This window comes from Melospiza melodia, chromosome 21 (genome assembly GCF_035770615.1).
Source record: "Melospiza melodia melodia isolate bMelMel2 chromosome 21, bMelMel2.pri, whole genome shotgun sequence".
NCBI lineage: Eukaryota > Metazoa > Chordata > Aves > Passeriformes > Passerellidae > Melospiza > Melospiza melodia.
The window spans coordinates 9,043,168-9,071,138 of NC_086214.1; the positions used below are offsets into that span (position 1 = coordinate 9,043,168).

Genomic DNA, 27,971 nt, shown 5'->3' on the forward strand with positions numbered 1-27,971 from the left:
GTCAAAGCTGAGCCATCCCTCAGCAGACCCCAAAAGCCACCCCCAAACCCACCCCAGGCACCACAGCAGAGACAGGGCCCATGACAGTGCTGCCACTTTTGCTTTTTGTTTCATTTTTTTCCTTTTCTGGTCTTTTATTTAAGAAAAAAAAAAAAAAAAAGAAAGAAAGAAAAGAAGAAAAAAAAAAAAAAGAAAAAAATAAAGAGACACAGTGGTGGGTAACTTTCGATCCAGAAATAATCCGCTGCCAACTTCCACCAGGTGATGCTGGGGGGGGGGTCCCTGTCCCCACATGCTCGGTGCCCATGGGGATAATTGCACAGCCCAGGGCACCCTGGATGCTCCACACTGGGCCGGGAGATGGGGTGGCCCTGGGCTGGGTGAGCCAGAGGGGCTGGGAGGTGCCACCAGCACATGGGGACCAGGAGGCATCGGGTTATGGCAGTCAGAAGGCACCACACAGGCTGAGCCCGGCCCCTGGGCTGGCACTGGGGGAGCTGGGCTGGCCCTGGGACACACAGGCCAGGTCCCATTGAGGGTGTCCCCACACCACATTCCCGTCCCAGAGCCACATTCCAGCCCTGGGAGGCGGCACAAAGCAGTGGCTGCCCCTGGAGACCCCAGCAGGGCTGTGGGGTGGAGGGGTCCCAGCACTGGGACAGAGGGACAGGCAGGGTGGGCAGCAAATGGCCCCGCTGGCCACCCTCACCCTGCCCAAGCAGCCAGGGAGCAGGGCACAGCAGGAATTTGGGGCTGTGGTGGGGACAGCAGTGCCCTGGGCCTGTGGCCATTGTGCCCCCCACTCCTGCCTCCCGCAGCATCACCCAGCGTGGGCCAACATCCCAAAAACCACGGGGTGACCCAGCTCTCACCTCCAAAATTGTGCAACTGAGCGCAGCAAAGGCTGGAGGAGGCCCTTGGGGAGCCCTCACCCACCACCTCCCTGCTGGGCTCCGGGGGGAATTCGGGATCTCTCCCTTCTCCCAGCCCCTTCCCAGCAGGAGCCCCAGCCTCCCCCTGCACACCCTGAGCTGTGACCCCATCCCCTGGGAGGCCACGCTGTGCTGCTGCTCCCCTGGGACACCCGCTGAGGAAAACTGAAACAAGGCCCCGCCAGAGGCGCCTTTGGAGGGGGTGAGGACGTGAGATGTGCGGAAGAAGGAGCCAAACGTGGGCGCCTGGCCCCGGGGAAGCGTGGTGGCGGCGTGGCACGGCGTGGCGTGGCGTGGCACAGCGTGGCAGCCCCTCCCTCCCGCCCCGTCCCCGCTGCTGCTGCTGCTGCCCCTGCGTTAAGCGATCTCCTTGATCCTGCGGATGTAGTTGTGGAGCTCCTCGGGGTCCTGCAGCCCCATGTCCTGGCACACCCACTCCAAGTCCTCCTCGTCGGCGATGGGGATGGAGTTGTAGGCCAGCTCGTCCGAGGGCATGGTGGCGAAGGTGGTGAACTTGACCCGCTTCCGCTTGGAGGTGGGCGAGTTGAGCGGGTCCTCGCTCTGGTCCCGCGTGGAGCCCCCCGAGGAGCCGTCCCCACGCCCGTGCACCTGGCTCTGCACGCTGGTCTGCGAGCTCCCGCTGCTGTGGTGGTCCCCGTGGCAGCAGGTCTGCACGTTCTCCAGCGGGTTCCCCGGGCTCTCGGGCTGCGGGGAGAGGTCATTGTGAGCCCTCAAGGGCTGCCCGTTGCCCAGGAAGACCCAGTGGTGGGAATGGTCCATGTTGGTCTGGCCTTCCGGCGGGATGCGCTTGTGCCGGTACTTCAGCACAAAGACGATGCAGTTGATGAGGAAGACCAAGATGGCCAGGCAGAAGACGCCCAGCAGGGCATACATGCCGATCTCCAGGTCCGTCAGCCCCCGCGTCACCTGCACGAAGCCGGTGGGGATGGTGGGGAAGTCCTCGGTGGGGTGGGACGCGCTGGACATCCGGCTGTCCTGGCTCGGCTCCGCCTTCCTGTCCACCTCTGCCCGCAGGGTGGTGCTGGCCCCGGGCTCCCCCAGCCCCGGCCTGCTGGACACGTGGTCATAGTCGTAGGTGGGGTCCTCCTCGGAGCCAAAGTGGACACGGACAGTGGCCAAGGCCGTGGAGAGGACGCTCTTGCGCTTGGTCTTCTGGCAGCTCTCGCAGATGACCAGCTCGGCCCGCAGCAGCTCCCCCGCACCCTCGCTCTCGGCCACCACCAAGGGGAACGCCCGGTCCTGGGTCACCGACACCACCTTCTCGTCCAGGCTGCTCACCACCAGGTTGTAGTCCTTGGGGTCGTACAGGGACAGGGGCGCCGTGGTGCCGTCGCTGTAGGAAATCCACAGGCTCAGCAGCGCTTCCTGCGGGACCAACACACGCACCGGTTGCCCAGCAGGAGGCCAGTCCCACCTGCACCCCTTTGTCCACCCCCCATCCACCCTTTATCCCTCCATAACCCATCTTGTTCCCACCATTCCCTGTTTTTTCTCCTCAGCCTGTTCTTCTCTCCACGTTCCCCGTGCTTGCCCAGGCTCAACCCAAATCCCAGGTGTGGCTCCCAGAGCTGTACAGGATTCCCTCCCTCCCCCTTTGTCCCCACAGTTGTGTCCTGTCTCCAGGCTTGGATCACAGGTCTCTGTGAAGGTTTCTGGGGTGTTTTGGGGTCACCAGGGTGTTGTGAGGACAGTGGGTGCTGCGAGGGCTGGAGTGTGGGCAGGATTTGGGAGGAGGAGGCTGCACCCCAAGTTCCTCCCCAGGCTTGGATGCACCCCTGGCCTCACCTGCTTGAAGAAGCTCAGAGTTTGCTGCACGGACGTGCGGGCGATGATGGTGTGGCTGTTGCCAGGGCTGGGGTGGAGGGACAGCGAGAGGCTGGAGACCACCTGGGCCTTCAGGTCCGTGATGCTGACCTTCTCCTCTGCCACTGTCACCAGCGTCTCACCCAGCACCGCCTCCACCAGCGGGGACACCACCTGCAGGGGACGAGGTTCCTGTCACCCCCTACCAGCCCAGCCAGGTTGGAAGAAGGGGAAAAGGTGGGCAGGGGTACCTTGAAGAGGGTGGTCCCTGGCTCCCGCCCGGCCAGCGTGGAGCTGTCCACCATGTGGGCCACTCGTGGGTCATCCACGCGCATGAAGTCGCTGACCAGGTCGGTGACCTCCACCAGCCAGTCCGGCCCCAGCATGGTGACCACCTGGCCCGTGCCCTCAGCCGCCGTGGTGTGGAACTGGGTGAAGACCTGCAGCGTGGAGTGCTGGTACTGCAGGGCACAGCCCCGGCTCTGCTTCCGCTCATCCTCATCCTCCTCGTGCTCGCTGTCCCGCACTGACCTGCGGGACGGATGGATGGACGGACGGACAGATGGATGAACAGGGCAGTGAGTAGGAAGTGCTGCCAAGCTCCCCGCATCATGGCTCCTCAGGCCCCCTCAGGAGAGGTGGCCAATCAGGGAAAAACGAAATGTCACCAAAAAATGGTGGCTCCAGGGCAAAAGATGCCCATTGTCCATGAAGGATTCAGGGGATTTAGCAGGACGTGGTAACAGCAGGGTCACCAGCATCTCTGCCCACTCAGCAAATGAGAGGACAAGGTATCTCTGCTTGGGATGGACACCTGGACGTCTCTAGACCTCAAAAAAGGGACTTGGGAGCTTGGCTGTTCCCAGTTTCATCCAGGGAACTTTTGACCACTGCCAAGGAGGGATGTTCTCCACCAACCTCACTGTGAAATTTATTCCTTCCCCATAACTGTGTCCATGACCTCTCCCCTTTCCACCAAAGACCCCTGAGACACCTCTTTCCCCACCACCTTTAAAACCCCCTCATGAAGTAGCTGAAAAAGACAATTAACCCATGACCACCACCTACACCTTGCCTTCTCCAGGCCGGCTCCTCAGCACCCACCTCCTGTCCGGCAGGATGGGCACCCTCCAGCCCTTGACCTGGCTCAGCCGGGCGTCCGAGAGCTCGATGTGCAGGGGCAGTTTGGGCACCCACACCGTCATCTCCAGCGGGGCCGACAGGTGCTCATAGGTGAAGGTGACCCGGGCGCTCATGGAGCCCCGCGACTCCTTCCCGCTGACAAAGACGTAGTCGCAGCTGCTGGAAACCTGTGGGACAAGAGGGAGAGTGGGAATGGTCCTGTAGACATGGCAGAGATCATGGCAGGAAGAGCAGAATGTCACCTGGCGTGAATCCAGTTCATGCCCCTGAAGCTCCCTCCTCCTGGAGATCCTTCTCAGAGGGAGATGCACACCTCATGTCCACCCTTCAAAATGTCCCTTGACCCAGGTCCTCCTGGGGCACAGATCCACAGATTCCTGGCCACCATGCAAAGTGTGCCCCAACCCACGCCCTCCTGAGGCACAGATCCACTTCCCCTGTCCACCATGCAGAGGTGGATCCACAGATCTATGTCCACCTTGACGTAGGTCCTCCAGTCAGCCCTGACTCTCTCTCACCTCACCAAGAACCTCCACTTGGCGCCTCAGTTTCTCTTTGGCCTCCATGCTGATTTGTCCCTGAGCTAGAGGCACCTACGGATGCTTTACAGAGGTTGCAAATTGTTCAACCTGGAAATTTGCCCCAAAATCTCCTCCAGAAGAGGCAGCAAGCAGAGACCCATCTCATTCCTGTCCCCACCAATGCCTTGCTCCTGTCCCTCCTGCTCACTACAGAGCAGGATTCCTGTGGTCTGAATGAATCCCCCTGAACCTCTTCTCACTCCTCCTCCTGTAATTCCCACTTATTCAAACGCCATTAGTGAAATTTGCTATAAAACAAACTCATCCTACAAGGGGGTCACTCATTACCACCTGCCTGAGCTAATTAAGGAGCTCAGGGGACACCAGGCCAGCATCTCCCAGGGTTTGAGCTCAGCTCACCAGCCAACAGCTCCTTCCCAGCCAGAGTGGCAGAAGACAACCCAAAGGGGACTCCAGCCTCTCATCCCTGTCAGGAATTGCATCTGATTTGTTGGATCCTGGGAAGAACAGAACCCGTTTGCTCAGCCAGCAGCACTGAACACCTGAAGAGCTGATTTCCAGCAGTTGTGAATCCCTGGATTCTCTGATAGCTGATAAAGGGCTGAGGCCAGGCTGCAGGTGGCTGACAGTGGTGGTGACAGCATCCCTGTCTCTCTCCCAGCCTGTTCCAGGAGCATCTCTGGGCAACCAGCGCAGGAACCTTGCTTTTCTGAGCCCACAGCAGGATTTGACTTCTACAACAGCTTCAGGAGCTCGATGCACAGTGTCCACAGTCCCCTGGGGCTGGTGGAGGAGGCAGAGCCCTGGATCTGAGCTCCTGGGCCCAGGAGGGAAGGGCGATGCAGGATGGTTTGTTCCTTGTCTTCCTATCAGAGGTACCAGCTCAGCAAGTCTGACAAGACAATCTCATCCGTGGCGAGGCAGCGCCTGAATAAAGATGAGCTCCCAGGTGAATCCTGCAGCAGAGGATCTCTGGATATTGTGCCATTTATCACAATAAACACGATGGGCTCTGCCTGCGTTGCCTCGGCTAATAAACCCCCCGGCACCTCCTTCTGGGCACCACTTGCTCTGCAGCCACGAGGGGGCTGAAACTATGACAACAAAAGGTCCCTGCACACCAGGCCTGTCCCGAAGATGGAGTGAGTGCAGATTAGCTCGGAAATGAAGCTTGTTCGGGGAAACTTCCCGGATTTACGGCGAGCTGTCAGGAACACAGAGGCTGAGGGCTGCCTGGGCTCCCAGCCAAACACCACTGCCTCCACTGCTGTGGCCAGGAGTTCCCAGCTTGGCACGGGGACAGGCCTGGGATCAAGGGGACACACATGTTCTCCAAGGCCCCCAGGAGTGGGGAGAGCCACCATGGTGCTGGTGGTGGCTGTGGGTGAGCAGGGTCCCTGAGGATTGGTCCCGTTGAGCTCCTGGGGAGTTCTCTGGGGGATGTGGAGTGTGGGGTTCTCAGAAGGGTCACACACAGGTGAGGCTGAGCATCTCCCACTCCCGGTGTGACCCTCCACAGCCCACAAGGTCACCACTCATTTTAAAAATAGGGGGTGATTTCCACACTACCCTGAGTGGTGATGTCCTCCTGCACACCTTTGTCACCACAGAAGGGGATGAGCATGACAACTCCCACTCATCCTCTCCCACCACATCCTTCAGAGCCATGTCCACACCGATCCCAGGACAAATCCCACGTTACACAAGAGAGCAACCACCAGGGAGCCACCCCAGAGCGGGCAGAGGCAGCTCCCCAGCCCGCCCTCATGTTAAATTATTTACAGTAACAGATAGCACATCCCACTCCGTGAGCTGTGATTTATGGAGCAGGTTTAGAGCCCTGACACCGCAATCATACTCCCCGATCTCAGCAGGTAACTGAGAGCTCCCTCGGAAATGAAGCTCCAACACAAACACCAAATAACTCAGCAAGAAATGGCACAGGGCTCCGAGCAGGACGAGAGCCGGGGCCGGAGGGCTGCTCCCTGCATCATTCATCCCAGCTCCTGGGCATGTGCCTGCTCCCCCCAGGGCTGGGGACAGAGTGCCAATAGATTTATGAGCAGAAAGGCAGCACATTAAACAGTTTAAGTGCCTTGGAGTCCATCCTGAAGTGTATTATTGCTCCAGTGTTTTATCACGCTGGGGAGGACCGGGCTCCATAAATTAGAGCCGGTCCTGTAAATCCCACGGGTGTGAGTTTTAGTCAAGAACTTGGGTAAGCACTTTGGGGCACTGGGTGTCCCCCTGGGAGAGCAAATCCCAGCGGGGACAGAGCTCTGCCATCACCCCTGTGGCAAAGAGGACAAGGGGCTACAGCACCCTGGAGAATCCAGACCCCTTCCCTGCCTCTGCCCAGCCCAGCAGAGCATGGAAATAGAGAGCTGGGTACATCCAGACCCCTTCCCTGAGCATCCAGACCCCTTTCCTGAGCATCCAGACCCCTTCCCTGCCTCTGCCCAGCCCAGCAGAGCATGGAAAGGGAGAGCTGGCCGGGTGCACGCAGGGAGAGGGGTGGGAGGTGTTCAGGAGAAGGGAATGATGTCTGGGGGCGGATGGATGGATGGATGGAAATGGTGGCAGAGTGACACGGGCAAGTGGGCAGATGGATTTATTCAGGGATGGGAAAATGTATATGGATGAACAGGGCTGGTGATGGGAAATTGGAGGGTTTGAGGATCAGGGGCTGTCTCAGGGCAGGGACAGGGAGAATTTGGCATTTGGCCCATCAGCACCTCTCCCACCTGGATCTTCCCCCTCAGCTCCCCTTTTCCTGCCATCATTCCCATCTCACCAGTCCCTTGATCCAATCAGGACATCAATGTCACTCAAGGCCTGAGTGCCAGTGCTAATGGGAGCATGCAGCTCAGCCCACAGTGACAATATTTCCCCTTATCAGCACTAAGTGTTGTGATAACCCATAGTTGCTGCTGCCAGCGTGGGAGTATCCCATGGCCTCTCTGGGGACAGTGACAAAATGTCTTGTCCTTCTCCCAAGAGACCCCAGGGAGAAGCTTGCACAGACTTGTCACAGACATCTTTTATGAAAAATCTTTTCTTTAGGATTTTTCCTCTTGAGAAGCTGAGAAGCCTCAGGAACAAAATGTAAACATTGATTATCTGCTGCTGTGGTATGCAACAGGTGCATCTGTGATTGGTCTCATGTTGGATGTTTGTAATTAATGGCCAATCACAGCTCAGATGGCTCGGACAGAGAGTCTGAGACACAGCCTTTGTCATCATTCCTTATTATTCTATTCTTAGCCAGCCTTCTGATAAAAACCTTTCTTCTATTCTTTTAGTATAGATTTAACATAATATATATCATAAAATAATCAATCAAGCCTTCTGAAACATGGAGTCAGATCCTCATCTCTTCCTTCAACCTAAGACCCCTGTGAACATGGTCACACAGACTGGAGCCACCAAGGGGCTGACACTTGGTTTGGGTGGGGCTGTGAGCCACATCAGCTCAGCCACCAGCTCCAGCCCAGGGTGCTGTTGGGGCCAGCACTCCTGGAAGAACCCCAGCCACTCATGAGGGCCGCAAGACCCCCCCATTCCTCACACCCACCTTGATGATGTCCTCGTTGTTGGACTTGCACTCCACCATGGCCGAGACATCCACGATGTCGCCGCTGAGCTCGATGGCAATGACCTTCACGGGAATGGCCACCGTGCGCCCTGTCAGGATGGCTGTGTTGATGATCTCCGTGTCCTGGGGGCGGCATGGGGAGGGCACCGTCGTGTTAGAGGGCAGAGGAGGCGCTGGGTGTGGGTGGGATGGATGGGGGATGGATGGATGGATGGATGGATGGATGGATGGATGGATGGATGGATGGATGGATGGATGGATGGATGGATGGATGGATGGATGGATGGATATAGAGATGGATGGATGGAAGGATGGATGGATGGATGGATGGATGGATGGATGGATGGATGGATGGATATAGAGATGGATGGATGGATGGATGCTATAGGGCATGTGGTCAATCCATCTACCCTCAAAGCAGGTAACAACAGAGGGCAGGAACCTGCTCACCATGGCCAGGGGCACGATGGCCCTGATGTCCCTCTGGATGACCGTCAGCTCCGTGACCACCTTCTCCAGGTCGGGCGGGGGGTTGCGGCCCCGGTAGTCGATGTGCCACATGATGCGGCGCGTCACCGACTGGCTCGTGAAGTTCTCCATCTCGAAATCCAGCTGCATGATCTCAGATGAGGAGTCCCCATCCCTGGGCAGGGGGACAGGAGGAGGGGACATGGTCAGGTGGCTGTCCCAGGTCCTACAGACGCCCTGGGATAAGCTCCAGGACATCAGAGTCCCCAACGGGTGTCCCTGGTGTCCCCAGGGTGCCAAGAAGGACTGGCAGAGGGTGCCACCCAAACCCAGACGCCCTGACACCATCTCTGCAGAGGCTGCTCCAATGGGATCCTGCAGATTCCCATGGGGATCTCCCCAGTGGGAGAGAAAAATGTTTTTCACCACCTCCCCCAGCAGGACAAAACAACCTCATCAGCTCTGCCAGGGCGGCTGGGTGACATCGCAGGGTGGACAGTGGGTGGCTGCAGGTGCTGGCCTTGTCTCCCTGACTCCATCTTCCCAGCAGTGTGGATGGATTTACTGCTCCTGCCTGGACACTCAGGTCAGATCCCACACCCAGAACACTCAGGAGTGACAAACAAGTGTCAACACATGAGCTCAGCCCAAGCTGGTGACTCTACAGGCTTTTCCAAGGGGATCCCAGAGGGAAACTGAGTCACGGGAGAGTTTCAAGCCCACACAGCAGGTGGGACAGCACTGAGCTGGGACATGGGACAGGGCTGTGCCCAGCCTGTGAGGGAGGATGGGCAGGGGGCAGGGGAGAACAGCCCAGGACCATCAGCTCAGCAAACACACACAAATTAGTGCCAGGGCTGAGGACAGCAGGACATGGAGCTAAAGGACAGGGTGGACACCACCTCTGGGGTGTCCCCAGGGCAGGACATCATGGCTTGGACACAACCTCACAGCCACAGCATGAATTATTCCTACACCCCATCCCTACAATCAAACCCCCCCAGACCTGATCCTGCCCTCTCAGCCCTGCAAATCCTTGGAGTGATGCAGGGTTCAACCCTACCCCATCAAACTTCACTGCTCCCCAAAAGCTGAACACCCCCAGAGGAAATCCCAGAGCCCCCACAAACCACAGCACTGGTAAAAGCCCCCCAGAGCCAGCGAGGAGGGGAGGGAAAGTGAAATTCCAGTGGGAGGGAGGCCAGGACTGGCTCCAGTTTCATCTCAGTGCAGCAGCAATTGAGAAGGTCCCATCGATCTGGGGATGCAGGGCACAGCTGGGTTTCTCTCTGATCAATATCTAATGAGTGACAGGGAGCAGGGAGAGAGGAGAGCAAGAAGCTGGAGCTGCTCCAGGCCACGGCAAGCCCTGATCCCTTCTCCCTCATCCCACAGCAGCTGTGATGGGCTTTGCAGTGGAGCTGATCCACAGGGGCTGGTGGGGTCTTGCCCTGCCCCAAGGCAGCTCTGGGCTTCAAGAGGAATCACTAAAGGGCACGAGGTTTAAAAAGAATATTTGGCTGCTCTTCCAAAGCTAAGGGGGAAGAGGCAGGTCCAAAGGCAAAGCAGAGCCAGAGGTGGTGTGGCAATGGGACTCCTCGATGTGGGGTGCCCCAAGGTGTCCCAGAAATGCTGCCAGGCCTAGCCACCATCCCCTGCCCTCCCCCAGCATCACCTGCTCAGAACAGGCAGGAGCCAGGCTGCCAGCATTGAGGGAACAATTGAGGATGCAGCTCCTGGGGTGTAAAACACCCCAAACTGGGCCATTCTGACCCCAAAAATCAGGATTCACAGCCCCTCTCTGCACAGCCAGCACTGCCAAAAGCCCCCAGGGCTCCAGTGAAGCAACTCTTCTGTTTGCACAGCCTGGAGGGCAACACGGCTTGGAGTCATTCATCCTCTCCATTCCGTTAATATTTGATGGAGTTGTTTGTCTAAAAGGTGATTGTAATCACTTTAAATTCCTCCCCCGTCTCTAACCTTTGCAGGCTGATTGGAAGCAGTGCTGGCAGCGGGAGAGGGGGAAGGGGGACAGGATCCTGCTGCTGGCAGCTCTGCTCTCTGTGCTGTGGGGTGGCCGTGCAAGGCACAGGAGGCTGGTGGCCCTGGGGACACTCCAGGATCAGCCTTGAGGCCAAGGCTGATTTACCCGCCTATGGTTAGCGTTAGGGCTACACCTGGAGTTTAGGGTTTTTAAATCAGAAAGCCCAGAGCTCCAGGCACACTGCAGCTGCCAAAGGAATCACAAAAGGATCACAAAACTGCCACAACATTGGCTGCCTCCATGGCTTTTTCCTTGGAGCCCCCAGCCCAGGGCTTCTTTTACTGCCTAAGGTTAGGGTTACACCAAGGGTTAGGGTTATGCCTAGGATTAAGGTTTTGAAACCATAAAGCCCAGAGCTCCAGCCACACTGCAGCTGCAAAAGCCATCCCAAGGAGAACTCAAAATTGCCACAACATGCCTTCCTCCACAGCTTTTTCCTTGGAGACAGCCTTAGCTGGTGTTGGTTTTTTGGGTGCATTTTGCAAGCAGCAGGATGGGTTGAAGGAAAATTTGCTCTCCTGGTAAGAAATTGGTTCTGCAGGGCTTTGGAGGTCACACCAGGGCAGGCAGAGCTGAGGAGATCTTTTTCCAAGAGATTGGCCCCAGATTTGCTCAGTTTTTGGGTGGAGGACAGAGATGTGGGCAGATTTCCATGGCAGAGGACAGGAATGACTTGAGCACATCCCATTGCTATAACCCAGCTCCTGGAGACCCTTGTGTCCCTTTCTCCAGGGCACAGTGACAGAGACATCACTGTTGTTTTCCAGCACTTTAGAATCTTTCCTGCTGCTGTTTTTGACCCCATGCCATGCCCTGCCAGTCTCACATCTCCCCTTCAGGCTGAGAACCCTCTGAGGTCTCAGCTTGGCTTTGTGGTTCCTTTCTCCTTCAGATCATTCTCAACTCCATCTCCAGGGCTCTCCTCAGCTGCTCTTTCCCAGCATCTCAGGAATGCGTGAGCAGGGCAGAACTGCCTGTCTCAGGTGCTGACTGGGATCCTGCTCTCCATCCAACACTCATCCATCACTTTAGGGCTCAGATGGGACCTTGCCTTTCTCCCCTTCCTTCCCAGAGGAGACACCAGGATAGACAGCAAAATACTGCTGCCTCTCACAGCATTAAAACCTCATAAAAAAATTAAAATTCTTCCACCCCAGACTAAGGAATCTCCATAGCTTCACTACTCAGCCGTGAAACCTTCAGTTTAAATCCTCAGTTTCCCTTGTGAGCACCCATGTGGCACTGCAGCCACCCAGGGAGAGCTGCTCCAGGCCCAATCCCAGCACTGCCCTGGCATTCCCAGAGGAGCACCCCTTACCTGGGCCCGGCCCCATCCACCCTGGACACGTCCACGGTGGCAGTGGAGTGTTTGCCACCCGTCAGCAGCTCCGAGCTCACCAGCCACTGCCCGCTCCTGGACTTGGTGCTGAGCAGGTTCACACCTTTCTTGGCCTTCACCCTGCAGAGAGCAAGTCAGGGATGGATCCTCACCCTCAGGCACTCTTGGATCCCATGGCATGGGTGGAGTTTTTTCCCTGATCCCTTCAGGCTGTGGGAAGCTTCACCCAGGCTGGCAGCAACAGCCCATTCCAGCTCCTGTTTCATGGCATTTTGTCCCTCCAGAAGGATTTTGGAGCCCCAGCCCCAGTGCTGACCCCAGGGCATTGGGCACCCCTGGGGTGAAGGACAGGGGCACCTGGAGCACCACATCCTCCATTCCAGGGGCTCCCTGCTGGTCCAGAGGCCACAGGGACACTCACAGTGCCCTTTGAAGAGGTGTGGCCAGGGCTTGTGTCCCCATCTTTAGGCACACACAGTGATGGGGGCCCCCCCTGCACACCTGCCCACACTGGGGTTCTCAGCACCTCCTGCCCACCACCCCATTCTGCTCCCACCTGGTTCTGGGGCAGGAGGAGGGGATATGGGGGACCCCCCTCATTTCACAGCAGCCCCAAGGCTGTACCACATCTTGTCCCCAAAATGGCTGGGAATAAACCCAGAGCTGCTGGCAGGATCCCAGTGCAACTGGGAGCACTGGGAGAGCAAAGGCAGCAGTGCACAGTGGCAGTGCAGAGATGTCCTACATGGACAGCCTTCTCCTGCAGGAAGCTCCCCCTGCAAACCCACATTCCATGTGCTGCATTCAGAGGCCTGTGCTGCATTCAGAGGCCTGTGGGCCAGGAATAAAGCTCTGGATCAAAACCCTCCAGCAGAACTCGACTCCTTTCCTTCACCTCGTCTAAAGCCTCTCCACCAGAGGTAAACCTGAGCTCCTGCATGCCTGGACTTGTCCCAAGTGCCCAGCTGCAGCATCCAGCTAGGCAAAGGTGTCTCTGGGGTGAAACCACCACAGATCCACCTTTGGTCAAGCAGCAAGGGCCAGACGAGCCCAGGCACGTTCCATCTGGCAATATTGGTATTTAATTCCAATATATTGGCGCCCAACGTGGGGTAGCTCGACCCTGGGGATGGATCAGTCAGGGAAGAGACCCCTGAGGTAGCACACTCACTTTTGCTGAAATATCCAGCCAGCCAAAGGTGTCTCTGAGGTGAAACCACCGCAGCTGCCGCCTTTGGTCAAGCAGCAAGGGCCAGACGAGCCCAGGCATGTCCCATCTGGCTATATTGGTATTTAATTCAAATAATTCCAGATATTCCAGACCCAGCCTCCAGCAGATCCTACAAACACCACACCCTCCAACAGCTGCTTTTCCTTATCAAAAGCAGCGGGCACAGCCCCAGGGCCTCACCTGAGGGTGAAGTGCTCCACCGTGGAGTTGGACATCAGGTAGAGGAGGATGCTCAGCACCTCCCCGGGCTTCAGGGGCTTGTCGGGCAGGCGGATGAAGACGTTTCCATCCAGGTGATGCTCCTGCAGGGCGGGCCCTGGCGGGGGCTGCAGGAGGCTGACGCTGCCGATGCGCAGCAGCGGGTGCTGCGTGGGACCCTCGGTGCGGGCACCACCAACCCCACGGCGAGCATCCCCCAGGCACTGCCCGGCGCCGTCGGGGGCGTGCAGGGTGTAGTACAGCTCTGCCTGCTGGCTCTCCCCCTCCAGGCTCTCGGCGCTCTTCCTCCTGCCCAGCGGCACGGCCGAGGGGCCGAACCAGGCGTGGGGCAGCTCGGCCTGCACCAGGCACATGGCCAGGCTGCCCCGCAGCCGGCACGAGCTCTTGAGCTCGCGGGCGTCGCGGAAGGCGTGGAGCCGCACGCACGGCAGCCGGTCCGTCACGTCGAAGTCGTCCCAGTCACGACCGGCCACATAAAAGAGCACTTGGACCACGGGCTGGCTGGCCACCAGCCGGGGCTGCACGATGAAGGCGCGCACCTTCCAGTTGACGGTGAGGCGGTCGGGCACCTCCAAGGTGCTGGAGGGCTGCAGGTGCTCCTTGGGCAGCACCAGCCCCGTGCTGAAGGGCCCCAGGGTGACGTTGAGGACAGGCAGCTCCTTGGTCTGGAAGACGACGAAAGGCTCGGAGCGCTGCAGAGGGGCGCTGCCGTTGCCCGCAGGGCTGGCTCCCAGCTCCTTGAGGAAGAAGGCCAGGCGGGTGTTGGACAGGCGATAGCTGACGGGCAGCAGGATGGCACCAGGGGGCTCGGCAGGCTCGGGGCTGGGGGCTGGGCCCTTGGCGTGGGCTGCAGAGGGGAGGGAGAGCTTGGGTTAGCATGGGCATCTCCTCTGGAACAGCTCCTGGGCAGGGAATGCTGAGCCAAGCAAGAGCAGAGCAAGGAGGAGTTGGAGTTTCAGCCCCCCAAACCAGCAAGAGCCTGGCTGGGTTTCTGTGCTACAAACCAAAAGCCACAAACCCAGCCACAAACCCTGGCCAGGTTTCTGTGCCACAAACCCTGGAGCTTGAGCAGAGCCAAAGCCACCTTCATGGGATTGGGTGTCCAGGGTGTGCTGAAGCCACATCCAGCCTCAGGTGGGGAGCCCAAAGCATTGTCATCTCATCTCCCATACCTTCTCAGTGATTTCTCACAGGCACCTCCTCACAGCACTGACTCCTTCTTCTTCACAGCCCAGCCAACAAACTCCAGCTCTCTCCTCACCCAGCTAACCCACTCTTTTGTAGCACTCATCCTCATGGGACACCACTGTGGCCTGTTAAGGGCAGGCCTGTCCTTAATCTTTGGTGATTAGTACAGCTGCAACTCCTCAGGAGTGAGATAACCTTCTGCACTATCTTTATTTTCTTACATTCTATCCCCCCACACTGAAGCACTGGTCTCCCACCCCAGCACTGCCTGAACCAGCACAAACCCTTCCACAGAAACAGGGCTGGCTTCATCCCAGCTCCATCCCTGCTTCCCAAGGCATGGATGCTGAGTTTCTCCAGAGGCTCGTGACCAAAAGTTACACCCAGTTTAATTTTTGGTTGGCAGGCCCCACCACATATTTATCATTATCATCAAGACTTTCTTTCTGCTTCCAGCTCCCAGATCACCCAGGGAAGGTGGTTAAATCAGCCCCAGATCTGCTCTGTCCCCACACCCACCTTAAGGGTGGTGTCACAGCCAGTCTGTCACCTGCCATCCACCTAGGTGTGTCACCCACACTGTGATAAACCTGTCCCTGACCAAATTATTCCAGACCTGGTGGAAAGGTGACACAGATGATGTCAGTGCCACTTTGTGCAAACCCCAGCAGCACCCAGGACCCTTCAAAACTCCCCTTTTGTCTTTCATTTTGATCAATTTTGCCTTAAGAAAATAACTCCAGGGCTGCCCGAGCCCCTTGGAAGGATCTGGTTACTGCCCTGCAAGCAGAGGGAAAACCCACGGAAATATTCCTGGGAAAGGCGTTGTGCTGGCAGCTGTGGGAGCCTGGAAGGCATCTCAAGGTCTTTGCCTTCTCCAGCGGCTGCCAGGAATTCCCAGGAGGGCTGGATCCCCCCCCCGCTCCCCTCGGCTCCCCGCATCCCCCGTTCCCAGCACTGATTGCAGCCGCTCCCAAGCGGCTCCCGAGCGGCAGAGCCCAAATTACCGGTGTCAAACCACGGCGAGGAAAGGTGGGGATGTGACGGCTCCTCTCCCGGCAATCACTCAGTCCCGTTCCCCACTGGGGCTTAGCAGCGTGCCAGGACCCAGAGGAATTTTCCAGCCCTAAAAGTGCCTCTTTCCTCGGGGCTCAAGGGATGCAGGAACCCCCAGCCCAGCCGCTTTCCTGGGGGGCTCAAGGGATGCAGGAACCCCCGGCCCAGCTGCATTCCTTGTGCTCAAGGGATGCAGGAATCCCTGGCACAGCCAATTTCCTCAGGTTCCAGGGATGCAGGAGCCCCCAGCCCAGGCAGGGAGGTCTCTGCTGCAGGGCACAGGGGAGTTAAGCAGCTTAGAGAGCTCATAAAAGGATTAGCACTGGATAGGGGACAGGCAGGATCCGCATCCCGGGATGGAAGGTGTCCCAGAGCCATTCAGAGAATTCCCCAGGGCTGTGGGAATGATGGGGATGTGCTGCCACAGCTCCAGCCCCTGCCACCCCAATCCTGTTTGCTTTGCCTGTTTTCCCATCTTCTAGAGAGCCAGGAGGTGCAGGAGAGGTGCTAAATCCTGGAATGCACCCATGGGTGCCGCTCAGCTCAGTGACACCAGCACTGCTCCAGAACCAGCAGCTTTCTGCCCTCGTGGTTCATGGAAGTAGTTTTCTGCTGAAAGGTGAAGGTTTGCATCCTCCTGCCACCCCCAACCAGTGGAAAAGGGGATTTTTTTCCAAGGCATGAGATTATTTGAGGAAAAGGATCCGGCAGCTGGAGTGACGTGAACTGGACCCACTTGGGTACAGGGAAAGGGCTTTGCTCAACCCACACTGAAACAGCATCAGATTTCAGGCCTCCAAAACCTCCGGGGTTTGCAGCAGCATCAGGACATTTCACAGGGAAAACCCACCCAAATCCCACCCAGCTCACTGCCCAGCACAGCCCCAAGCAAATCCAGCCTTGAGGTGCTGCAGAATTTCTGGTGTCACAGGAGAAGCTCTGTGCCAGCCTGGTGAGCACCCAGCGCCTGCTGCGAGGGGCACCCTGTGTCACCCACCCTCTGTCACAGGGTTTGGGTGCCATTTATCCCCTCCAGCACCCAGCTCCTCCCTCCCTCCCTCCCTCCCTCCCTCCCTCGGTGGGGATTCTCTGCTGGATAATCAGGGTTGGGTGTAGCAGGACGAGGAAAGCGCCTCCCAAACTCCTTTTGGTGCCACAATGGGGACAGGCAGGGTGGCCCTGCCACCGAGCCCTGCCAGCCGGGGCGGGGACAGGGACGGGGACAGGGCCAGGCTGCAGATTAATGGCATGGCCGTGATTAGTCGAGCGCCGGCGGATTGGCGGCACCCAGGGAAGCGATTTCCTCCCCGGACAAAATGCATTTAAACGATGCTCTAATCTGCAGCCGGGAGGGGACGGGAGCGGCGCCTCCCTTGCCTGGCCCTAAACTGATCCCGACAGGAGCGGGTCTAACCCAGGCTGGAATTACAGCCAGAGGAGGTGCGTGGAGCTGTGGGAAAGGGGGAATAGGGATAAATAAAACAGGAGGGAGAATAAAGGATGGAGGTCAAAAGTGGCTGGACAGCAAGAGAACGGCTCCAGGATAAGGAAAAGGAAAAAGGAAAGGAAAAAGGGGAAAAAAGGAAAAGGGGGGAAAAAAGGGGAAAAAAGGAAAAGGGGAAAAAAAGGGAAAAAAAGGAAAAGGAAAATAAAGAAAAGGGAAAGAAGGAAAAGAAAAAAGGAAAAGGGGGAAAAGAAAAAAGGAAAAGGGGGAAAAGGGGGAAAAGGGGGAAAAGGGGGAAAAGGGGGAAAAGGGGGAAAAGGGGGAAAAGGGGGAAAAAGGGGAAAAAGGGGGAAAAAGGGGGAAAAAGGGGGAAAAAGGGGGAAAAAGGGGGAAAAAGGGGGAAAAAGGGGAAAGGAAAAAGAAGGAAAAGAAAAAAAGGAAAAGAAAAAAAGGAAAAGGGAAAAAGGAAAAGAAAAAAAGGAAAAGGGGAAAAAAAGGAAAAGGGAAAAAAAGGAAAAGGAAAAAAAAGGAAAAGGAAAAAAAAGGAAAAGGAAAAAAAAGGAAAAGAAAAAAGAAAAAGGAAAAAAGAAAAAAAGGAAAAGGAAAAAAAGGGGGGAAAAGGGAAAAAAGGGAAAGGGAAAAGGAAAAAAGGGAAAAGGAAAAAGAAGGAAAAGAAAAAAAGGAAAAGAAAAAAAAGGAAAAGGGAAAAAAGGAAAAGGAAAAAAGGAAAAGGAAAAAAGGAAAAGGAAAAAAGGAAAAGGAAAAAAGGAAAAGGAAAAAAGGAAAAGGAAAAGAAAAAAGGAAAAGGAAAAGAAAAAAGGAAAAGGAAAAAAAGAAAAAGAAGGAAAAGGAAAATAAGGGAAAGAAGGAAAAGAAAAGGAAAAAAAGGGGAAAAAAGGGAAAAAGGAAAAAAAGGGGAAAAAAGGGAAAAAAGGGAAAGGGAAAAGGAAAAAAAAAAGGGGAAAAAAGAAGGAAAAGAAAAAAGGAAAAGGGAAAAAAAGGAAAAGGAAAAAAGGAAAAGGAAAAGAAAAAAAGGAAAAGTAAAAAAGAAAAAGGAAAAAAAGAAAAAGAAGGAAAAGGAAAATAAGGGAAAGAAGGAAAAGAAAAAAAAGGGAAAGGAAAAAAAGGGAAAAAAGGGAAAGGGAAAAGGAAAAAGGGAAAAGGAAAAAGAAGGAAAAGAAAAAAAGGGAAAAGGAAAAAAGTAAAAGAAAAAAGGAAAAGGGGAAAAAAGAAAAAAGGGAAAAAAGGAAAAAGAAAAAAAGGAAAAGAAAAAAAAAGGAAAAAAGAAAAAGGAAAAAAAGGAAAAGAAGGAAAAGGAAAAAAAGGAAAAGAAGGAAAAGGAAAATAAGGAAAAGAAAAAAAGGAAAAGGAAAAAAAGGGGAAAAAAGGGAAAGGGAAAAGGAAAAAAAGGGGAAAAAAGAAGGAAAAGAAAAAAGGAAAAGGGAAAAAAGGAAAAGGAAAAGGGAAAAAAAGGAAAAAAAAGGAAAAGAAAAAAGGAAAAGGAAAAAAGAAAAAGGAAAAAAGTAAAAGAAGGAAAAGGAAAATAAGGAAAAGGGAAAGAAGGAAAAGAAAAAAAGGAAAAGGAAAAAAAGGGAAAAAAGGGAAAAAAAGGAAAGGGAAAAGGGAAAAGGGAAAAGAAAAAAAGGAAAAGAAAAAAAGGAAAAGAAAAAGGAAAAAAAAAAGAGGGGAAAAGGGGAAAAAAAGGAAAAAAGGAAAAGAAAAAAAAAGGAAAAGGGAAAAAAGGAAAAGGAAAAAAAGAAGGAAAAAGGAAAAGACCCAACAAAGAATGGTGCCTGGAAGGAGACAGGAAGGATGGACAGACAGCACAGCCCAGGAGTCTGCAGTCCCCACACCGCTGTCCCCAGCCCCTGCTTCCCTGTCGCCCCCGGGAGGGGAGGTGGCCTCGGGTCCCGCTCTGGCCGGCTCTGGGGGACAGAAGGGTTAAACCCTGCCGGCTGGCTGTGCCCTGCAGCCCCGCTGCCGCCGTGGTGAGCGGGATTTGCAGCACCTGACCTGCATTCCGGGTTTATTGGGCCGGCACTGAGGGGCCCATCTGGCCCTTGCACCCCGGCAGCTCGGCACGGGCAGCCAGAGCAGAGCTCTCCATCCATGCCTGGCACATCCCCGCTGCCCCGGGGGCTCCCCGGGCTGAGCAGCCACCCCCAGCCCCGCGGTGGGACGGGGCAGGACTCCCCTGTGTCCCTCGGGAAGCTGGGGGGACCTGCCCAGATGTAAACACGCACTGGTGACCCCTTTGTGGAGCCCCACATCTGCCCCGCCAGATGTGCCCCAGCCACGGGGCCAGATGTGCTGAGCTGCTCTGCCCGCCCGGGAGGGCACGTGGGGACAGGGGCAGGGCCCTCCTGCCCTGCCTGAAATCCCAGAATAGCAGAAAACAGCCCCAAAACCCCTGCACATCCTCCCAGCATCAGGGTGCCCTGTGAAAATCAATTCATCCTCGTGTTCTGCCAGGCCTGGGGAAGAGCTCAGAGCAAACCCAAACTCCTGCAGGGGATGGGAGGTGACAGCGCCATGTGAGGTGGCAAAGCCACCCCAGCAGAACCTGCTTTGGCCAGCGCCCTCCTGCCCTGCCTGAAATCCCAGAACGGGAGAAAACAGCCCCAAAACCCCTGCACATCCTCCCAGCATCAGGGTGCCCTGTGAAAATCAATTCATCCTCGTGTTCTGCCAGGCCTGGGGAAGAGCTCAGAGCAAACCCAAACTCCTGCAGGGGATCGGAGGTGGCAAAGCCACCCCAGCAGAACTTGGCTGGGCTTTTAGGAAAAATCCAGGATGACATCATCATCATCATCATCTTGATCATCATCATCATCATCCCCACTCCTGATGCTGGGCTTGCCCAGCCTGGTGTAGAGGAGGACAGACAGACAGGATGGAGCTACAATCAATTACCTTCCCCTCCTGCCCTGAATCCCCAGAAAACAGGGCACAGGCAGAGTATCTCCATCCTGCTGCCTCCATCCCTGCTCCCACTGGCTCTCCTGAGGCTGAAGACCCTCCTTATCATCCTCCTCCTCCTGTTCCCCAGCAGCTTAGCCCAGCCCAGCTGTCGGCCTTGGGATCACTGCAGCCACGCTCCAGGGGGGAATCTTGATCCTGGCTTATCCCCTGGGCCACAGCGGGGGCTCCCGGGGCTATATCCCCACTTATGGGGGGAAAGCACACAGGGAAAGCCCTGGAGAGTAGGGAGGGCAGGTTTGAGGTCAGCCCAGAGGGGTTCAAAGCTCTCTGGATGTTAATGGGTGGCACTGGCGGCTCGGAGGATCGATGGATGAATGCAGCTCCAGGGGATGTGGGACTCTCACAGCTCCTACCAGGCTCCCGTGGTGTCCCAGCTGGGAACAAGGCAGGAGAGCTGTCCCTAAAGCAGTGGCTTGAGCTGCCATAGTGACAAAGCCACCCCAAATGCCCAGGGAGGGATGGAGGGGGTGTCACTGTCCCCCTGCCAGAGAGCTCCACCGCAGCTCCTGTGGAGGGGTTTTGGTGCCCACCAGTGCTCCTCATCGCCAGCTCCAGTGACATTCCAGGGTGACAAGGTCACAATTTAGCCCTGAGCAGGGTGATGATGGCAGAACATACCCAGAGGAGTCAGTGGAGTGATGGATCCGCCCAAAACCCCGAGAACCAGGAGCCCCCAAAGAGGACATCCAGTATGGACCTCTCCCTTCCCTTTGCTTGCACCCCATCCCCCTGAGCCTCCTGTGGATCCCAGGCCCAGCCCCAAAATCTGCTGGTTCAGGCTTTGCCACCCCATCCATCAGGACCAAGCACAAAGGGAAAACAGGGGTGGCAATGGCCCCAAACACCTGGGATGTGCCACATCTGGAGCTCCCACAGCTGGATCTTCCCACAGCTGGAGGTGGTCCCAGGGAAGGGTCAGGCTCAGACATCTCCCTGCCTCTCCTGGGAATCTCCTCCCTCCTCATCCCACAGCACTGACCCTGCCACCCTACATTCCCACCCCAGTGGGGTCAGTGCCTCCAAACACCCTAAAAACCAACAAAAAGGGAGAAAAGAATCATCCAAACCTCCACTAAAACTCAGCCAGCCCCAGCACGTGCCCCTCTCCACTCCACAATCCCAGGGTACAAAAAGAAAAGAGCCTGGAATTAAATACAAACCAAAAGCAGAAAATACAGAGAGACCCCTCATGGAAACCTCCAAAACATTCCCTGCAGGCAGAGCCTTGGAAATTGGTTTTGGTGACATAAATGACAACAAGCTCCCCCTTCCCTCTGGATGCATCCAGAGCCTCCATCTCCAGTCCCAGCTAATTGGAACTCAATTAAGTGAATAATTGTTACAAATGTGGAATCACCTTCCCCTGGCACACGGCGTGGGAAGAGCAGGATGCAGGGATGCTCCTGGAGCTGTCCAGGAGCTGTGGCAGGGATGAACTGGGAATTCCCATGGCTCTGAGAGGTTAAACTGCTTCCCAAAATCAGCCTGGGGTGGGAATTGAGTGGGAACTGGATGGGATGTGGAGTCCTGGGGTTGGAGTTCTGAGATTGGAGTCCTGGGAGCAGCAGGAATGGATTCTCTAACACAGAGCTGTGCCTGGTGGGCTTTTCTTGTAGATCCCTGAGAATTCTCTCTCTCCCAAAAGTCCAACCTGGCTTTTCCATCAGCAGGAGCAATAAAATCCAGTAACACTGATGGGACCTATCCTGGGATATTTTTGGGGTGAGAAGCAGCGTGGAGCAAAAGGGAACCATTCCAGCAGTGCTTCCCCCAGGAAATTAATAAAAGGGAATAAACAAAACAGGGGAAGAGAAAAAAAAACCAACAAACCAGAGACCTAAAGGAATAAATAAATATGGCCTAAATGGGATGTGCCGTGCAGAGGCGCAGCCTGCCATAAATTCCTGGAGCCAGCAAGGCTTTTACACAGCAGCTACTTTAGAGCAATTTCCACAAATCACACAAGGGACAGGCTGGGGGACAGGGAGGAGAAGGCCTTCCCAGAGAAGGGAGGAAAAAAAAAAAAAAACCAAGAAATTAATTAAAAAGGAGGGATAAAAAAAGTACAGGGAAGTATATGGCTGATTATGAATGTCCAGAAAGGAAAGGGAGGGGAGATACCCTGGGATAAATGAGGCAGCCTTGAAGGTTCTGTGGGGCTGCTGGGCTGGGGGAGCCCCACAATGGGAGCAGCCCAGGTGGCTCCTCCAAAAGTAACCCCTGGGGATGCAGAAATGGGGATCAGGGACAGGGACAGCAGCTCTCAAGGGACAAAACCCCAGTGTGGGGACAGAGGCAATGCAGGGACACCCCCGAGGCCACGTGTCCTGCTTGGATCACCCCATCCCCTGTCTATCCCCTGCCAAAACCACCTGGGGAGCCAGAAATGGGAGTCAGGGAGAGAGACAGCAGCTCTCAAGGGACAAATCCCCAAAACCCCAGTGTGGGCACAGAGGCAATGCAGGGACACCCCCGAGGCCACGTGTCCTGCTTGGATAACCTCATCCCCTCTCCATCCCTTGCCAGCAGGACCAGGAGCGGCAACAGCCCTCCAGGACCTTCTGAACACTGAATTTGTCCCCAAGCTGCCTCCCCAGCACTCCAGGCTGTGCCCACAACACCTTCCAGAAGGATTCCAGCTCGTTCCTTTCCCTCTGGTGGCGCGCGGTGGAGCCGGATTCCATTCCAGAGGATTTCCCAGGGGAAATCCAGCCCCAGATCTCAGGTTTGGGGTCCAACATCAGCCCCAGACCCCCCAAAAGCAGGGCTGGGAAGTGGTAGGAGCTCAAGCACAGCTAGAATTCCTCCCCTTTCCCTGGCTCCAGGAGAGGAGCTGATCCCGCAGCCGCGCCGAGCCGGCAGCAGCAGGGATTGCATTTCCAACCTGATTTATCCTCCAGAGCAAAACCACAGCTTCTCCTTAAAGGAAAAAAAAATAAATGAAAAATTAATTCATTCTCGTGTTTTGCCAGTCCTGGGGAAGAGCTCGGAGCAAACCCAAACTCCTGCAGGGGATGGGAGGTGACAGCAACACGTGAGGTGGCAAAGCCACCCCAGCAGCACCTGCTTGGGCATTTTGGGAAAATCCAGCACGACAAATATTATCCAGGTGGTGGGAAAATGCCCAGCAGAAGGTGACAGTGGCTTCATCAGAAGATGGAATTATCCTTGGTGGCGTTGTCCTCCAAAGGTGAGAGGGGACGAGGGACATGGGACAGGCCAGGAGCAGCAACAGGTCAGGGAGCAGCTCAAGGGAAAGGGAGAGGCACATCCTGAGGAGGAACCTCTGCTGGTGGCACAGGTGACAGCCCAGCAATGTCCCAGCCCAGCTGGGCCACCCCCAAACGCGGCTGGAGGAGCCCAGAGCTCCCAAATTCCAATTAGGGGAGCTCCATCCTCCTTTTCCCTGGGGAACAGCAGCAGGACTGCCTCGCTCCACCCCGCTGAACCATTCCTCCTTCTGCCACCACAACTCCCAGGGGACATCTCATCCCCTGGTGTCCCCAGCCCCATCCCAGCGTGTCCCACATCCCTGCCTGCCTGCCTGCCTGGGGGGCTGCTCGTTAGCAGAGCCACATATTTAATAATAAAAGCTTCTGATTAGATTAGCAAGAGTGACCTTTTCCAGATGGATGGGACGCTCCTGTGGTGGCAGCGACAGGCGCCACGCGGGAGGGGACACCCAGCAGCTCACACACACCCAACATTATTTTGGCCAGGCAGTGCAGGAGCCAAAAAAATCAAAACTGTGCTGTCTAAGCAGCTTTTCCCTCACCCACCATCCCCCAGGGTGATGCCACATCCCCCTAACTCCCTCCACAACAGGCTCTGGAGCTGGGATGTGCTGATGGAACACTGGGGATGCTCTGCAGGATCCTCAGTTTTTCCTTTTATTGTGTTTTTAGGGTGCAGAGGAGCTGGGAGAGGGATCTCAGCAGCTGGAGTGGTTTAAATAGTAGCACTTTAGAAAGAAATTCTCAAGGAAATAGCCTTGAGATGAAACAAATTCTCAAGGAATAGGTTTCCAAAAATTCCTGAGCAATCCCCAGCCAGGGAGTGCTGCCACCCCATCTCCTGCCTCAGTTTCCCCCAAAAGAACAGGTCTGGATGAGGACTAAACCCTGTGGCTGGTGCTCCCCAAAATCATTGTTCAATTATCTCCTTCAGCCTTTTCCCTTCTCTCAAAAACACCAATAGGGCAAAAGGGGGAGAAGAAAAGAATTTCCCAAGGGGGAAATTCAACTTCATACCCCTAAATCCCAGCATCTGGCTGAGATTTCAGGTATTGGGGGTTTGGGGGAGCTGGAGCGGGTTTTGGGGTCACACAGGGGCACTCTAGAGCTAAAATCCAAAAGGAATATCCCTGCACATCCCCTTTTCTGTGGCATCAAGGTAAAACTTGTGCCAGGTTAACCCAGAGGCCGGGTCCTCCCCTTTACCCACCCACCAAAAATCCCATTGCCCTTCGTGCTCCTGGGAATGCTCATCCCAAAATCTATCCTGGGGGGCTGCAAACCCCGGGAGGGGTTCCCGGGGCACGTTCCCGGTGTTCCCCGAGCAGAGGCGGGTGTAGGTTCCCGGTTCCAAGTTATGGCACATCTCCACCTGCTGGTGTGAAAACCCCGGAGCTGGAGCTGCTCACAGGGACGGGCACGGGGCTTGTCTGGGGTGTGTTCCCCGCTGGGTTTGGGGTGTCCTGGCTGGAGACCCCGGCAGGGATGGAGCCCTGGAGCAGCGTCCTGCTCCTCCAGGATCCCACTGGTCTGGGGTGTGCAGGGAGCCCGGAGTGGGATGGGATGTGGGATCCAGCACAGGATCCCAAACCTGCCCGGAATTCTGGCACAGGATCACCCCAGCAGAGCCTCCAGCTCGTTTGGGAGCAGGGAAACTGAGGCACCATCCTCCACATCCTCCAGGGAGCCCTGGAGCAGCATCCTGCTCCTCCAGGGTCCCACTGGTCTGGGGTGTGCAGGGAGCCCGGAGTGGGATGGGATGTGGGATCCAGCACAGGATCCCAAACCTGCCCGGAATTCTGGCACAGGATCACCCCAGCAGAGCGTCCAGGCTGTTTGGGAGCAGGGAAACTGAGGCACGCTGCAGGGAGCTGAGGGAAGAGGCAGAGTCCAGCTTCAACCCTACAGACAGCTGAAATCATCCCACAAACCCACAAATCCCCCCGTGCCGCATCCCAACAGGTCCCAGCACAACTGCACCGAGCACACACCACCAGCATTCATGCTCCACATGTCTGTCTGTCCATCCTGTGGCCATCCCACCCCAGAAATGCCCCCCAAAAACACCCCCAAAAATTCCAATTTCTGTGAGCAGCTGATCTGGGGCCTCGGCCAAGCAGCTCCGGGGAGAGAGGCTGGCACGGAGGGCTGCTCTTAAATAAAAAACAAGGGAAAAAGGGGAAAAGGGAATGGAATCCTGCAAGCAGGAGAGGCAGGCACTGCTTCACCACGGGCTGACCCCACCACCAGCCCGAGCCCTTTGGAAGGAGCTCTGGAGAATCAGGAGCTCTCCGTGGCTCTTTCCTCCTCCCTCCGAGACCTTTATTTGTCCACGAAAGGCCAGAGAGGGCAGCTGAGTGTCCTGGAAGGGGAATAAAAACTCCTGGCAGAGGTTTCCCTTCCCATGGGCACAGCCCTGGCACAGGGCACCCTCACCCAGCTCACGGTGACATTGGGGACCCCCACAGTGATGGGGACACATCCCCAGTGATGGGGACACATCCCCCAGCCCAGGGGACACATCCAGGCCTGACCCTGAGGGTTTGTGGGGTCCCAGCAGCACTGGGGGATCAGAAACGCCCGGGAGGGGATGGGGAGCAGGGGGCACATCCAGCCCCTGCAGCAGAGGCCGTTCCCCACGGATCCCATTCCCACAGCCCAGCCAGACAGCTGGATCTGCTCCAGGGTAATGGGGCAGGGGGAGATCCTGCTTCCCTCCCCAGGCTGGGGCTCCCAACGAGCTGTGCCAGCAAAGCCTGCCCGGGGAGCACCCCAGGGACAGTGTGGGGTGGGAACAGGGAGCTCTGCCACCCCCGAGGATGGATGCTACGGAAAGTTGTGGCTCCACAGCCTGGAGCATCCCTGCTGCTCCACTGGGCTCTGGATTTCCAGGCTGGAAAACCCCTTCCATCCCCCATCAATGCTCCCAGTATCCCCCTCCTCATTATTTCACCCTCCTCAAGCTCCTACAGGACCCTCAGGTGCTGCAGATGCTGGGAGAGCCCCCAAAGTGCCTCAGCCATGGGCTGTCGGTGTCACACAGAGCCAGGCACGGTCCAGGGATCCCCGCAGCTCCTGGAGGGGTCACTCGAGCTGGGCAGAGTCCCCAGGACACCCCGAGCTCCAGTGCCCCCCCCAGACTGCAAACAGCCCCCACTTTCTGCTTGGCCAGGCTGGGAAAAGCATCTGCGGCCGGGGCTCGATTTTAAATGGAAAGCATCCACAAAAATCATTCCTGGAAGCCAGCCCCGTGTCCCTGGGGCTGTGTGACCCCTCGCTGGCCCCGCTGGCCCATCGCAGCCCCCAGCAGCAGGTGCTGTCACCAGGACAGGCCGGGATGTCACCGCAGCGCTCGGGATGCGATCAGAGCCAGGGGCTGCAGGGCCCCCAAACCCACGGGAGGGACAGGGAGGGAAGGGGGGGGGATGCCAGGGGCTGCACCCCCACCCCAAAACGCTGCCAACCCGGGCAGAGCCTGCCCAGCAACTCAGCACAGAGCGGGGAAGTGTCTGGGTGGGGGTCTGGGGGATCAGCGAGTGGATAATAGCGGATAAACCCCTGATCCTGCCGCTAAAGCAGCTCTGCATTAAGGAGACAAGACTCGGGGAGGGAACGGGGGGGGGGGGGGGGTCAGGGGACACCCCCTCGGCTGGCGTGTCCCCCTGCCACCCTGCTGGCAGCCCAGCCCGCTCACAAGCACAAGCTGTCATTTTGTTAAGCCAGCAATAAACTCTATAATCTTCACCCATTCGGCTTTGGGGGGCCACGGGGAGGGGGTGGCCGTGGGAGGGGGGACACGGAGGGACACGGAGGTGCCCCGGGGGTGGGGGGGGGGGCAGATGGTGCAAAGCCCCGTATTGCAGGCACGGATAAAATAGAGATGTATTTGTAAATATTGCCCCCCCGCCCCTGCCAGCACTTACCGGGGAGCAGCAGGGAGCACAGGCAGCAGAGCAGCGCGGCCGGTCCGGGCAGCATCTTCTCCAGAGAGGCCATTGCAAGGTGGGGGACAGCCAGAAAAAGCAGTGGGGGGGGAGGAAAAAAAAAACAAAAAAAACCGAGGCACCCCAGCGGCGAAAAAAAAAAATTTAAAAAATATAATAATAATAATAATAAAAGGAATCCAAACCAAGCACCGGAAAAAAAAAAAAAAAAAAACCCGCAGAAATCCCCCTTAAATCCAACCACGTGCGAGCCGGGAGCAGCAGCCAATTCCACGGCGGAATTTTGGGGAGGGGGGGGGAAGGAAGGAACCGGGTCAGGTATGGGGGGGCTCGGCTTTGCCCCCCCCGCAGCTCAGCGAGCAGAGCGCCCCATCTCCGGTCCCCCACCCCTCCCCAGCCCGCACCCCAAAGCTGCCGCAACCCCCCCCCAGCGCCTGCAGGGCGGCCGGGGGAGCGCCCAGCCCGGCGGGGGAGCGCCCCCCTCCTCTTCCTCCTCCTCTTCCTCCTCGGGAGCCGCGGAGCACGTGGAACACCCCCCTTTTCCCGGAGGGTAAAAGCAGAGCCCCGATGTGCCGATGGAGGAGGAGGATGATGATGATGATGCTGCTGCAGGGTGCGGGTCGCCAGCACACAGCACCCCCCCCCCCCTAAACCCTGCACGAGAAGGAAAATCAGAATTCCAAGCGCTGTTCTTCCAAAAGGAAAAAAAAAAAAATAAAAATAATTGAGGGGAGGGGGGGGGAGCAAAAAAAAATTTTAAAAAAATAAAATAAAAGACGGAATTAAC

The 27,971-nt window shown here is 56.4% G+C and overlaps 1 protein-coding gene across 1 annotated transcript; it reads right to left on the reverse strand.

The window, feature by feature from the left end:
* Positions 1-1,235: 1,235 nt before the first annotated feature.
* TMEM132E (transmembrane protein 132E) lies at positions 1,236-27,278 on the reverse strand. Its single transcript, XM_063173960.1, has 9 exons — positions 27,164-27,278; positions 13,299-14,184; positions 11,867-12,007; positions 8,487-8,679; positions 8,016-8,159; positions 3,861-4,066; positions 3,008-3,287; positions 2,739-2,930; positions 1,236-2,318 (listed from the first exon to the last, which is right to left on the reverse strand). The coding sequence occupies exons 1-9, from the start codon at positions 27,234-27,236 to the stop codon at positions 1,290-1,292; spliced, it is 3,144 nt and encodes a 1,047-aa protein (XP_063030030.1). The 5' UTR covers positions 27,237-27,278; the 3' UTR covers positions 1,236-1,289.
* Between the last annotated feature and the right edge of the window lie 693 nt (positions 27,279-27,971).

Bases quoted from the DNA above. Each gene is read 5' to 3' on its own strand.
- TMEM132E (XM_063173960.1), bottom strand. From the start codon at position 27,236: ATGGCCTCTCTGGAGAAGATGCTGCCCGGACCGGCCGCGCTGCTCTGC. The intron at 8,680-11,866 runs GTAAGGGGTGCT...CCCCCTGCCCAG, and splicing joins GTGGATGGGGCCGGGCCCAG to GGATGGGGACTCCTCATCTG. The intron at 3,288-3,860 runs GTGGGTGCTGAG...TCCGTCCCGCAG, and splicing joins CCCATCCTGCCGGACAGGAG to GTCAGTGCGGGACAGCGAGC.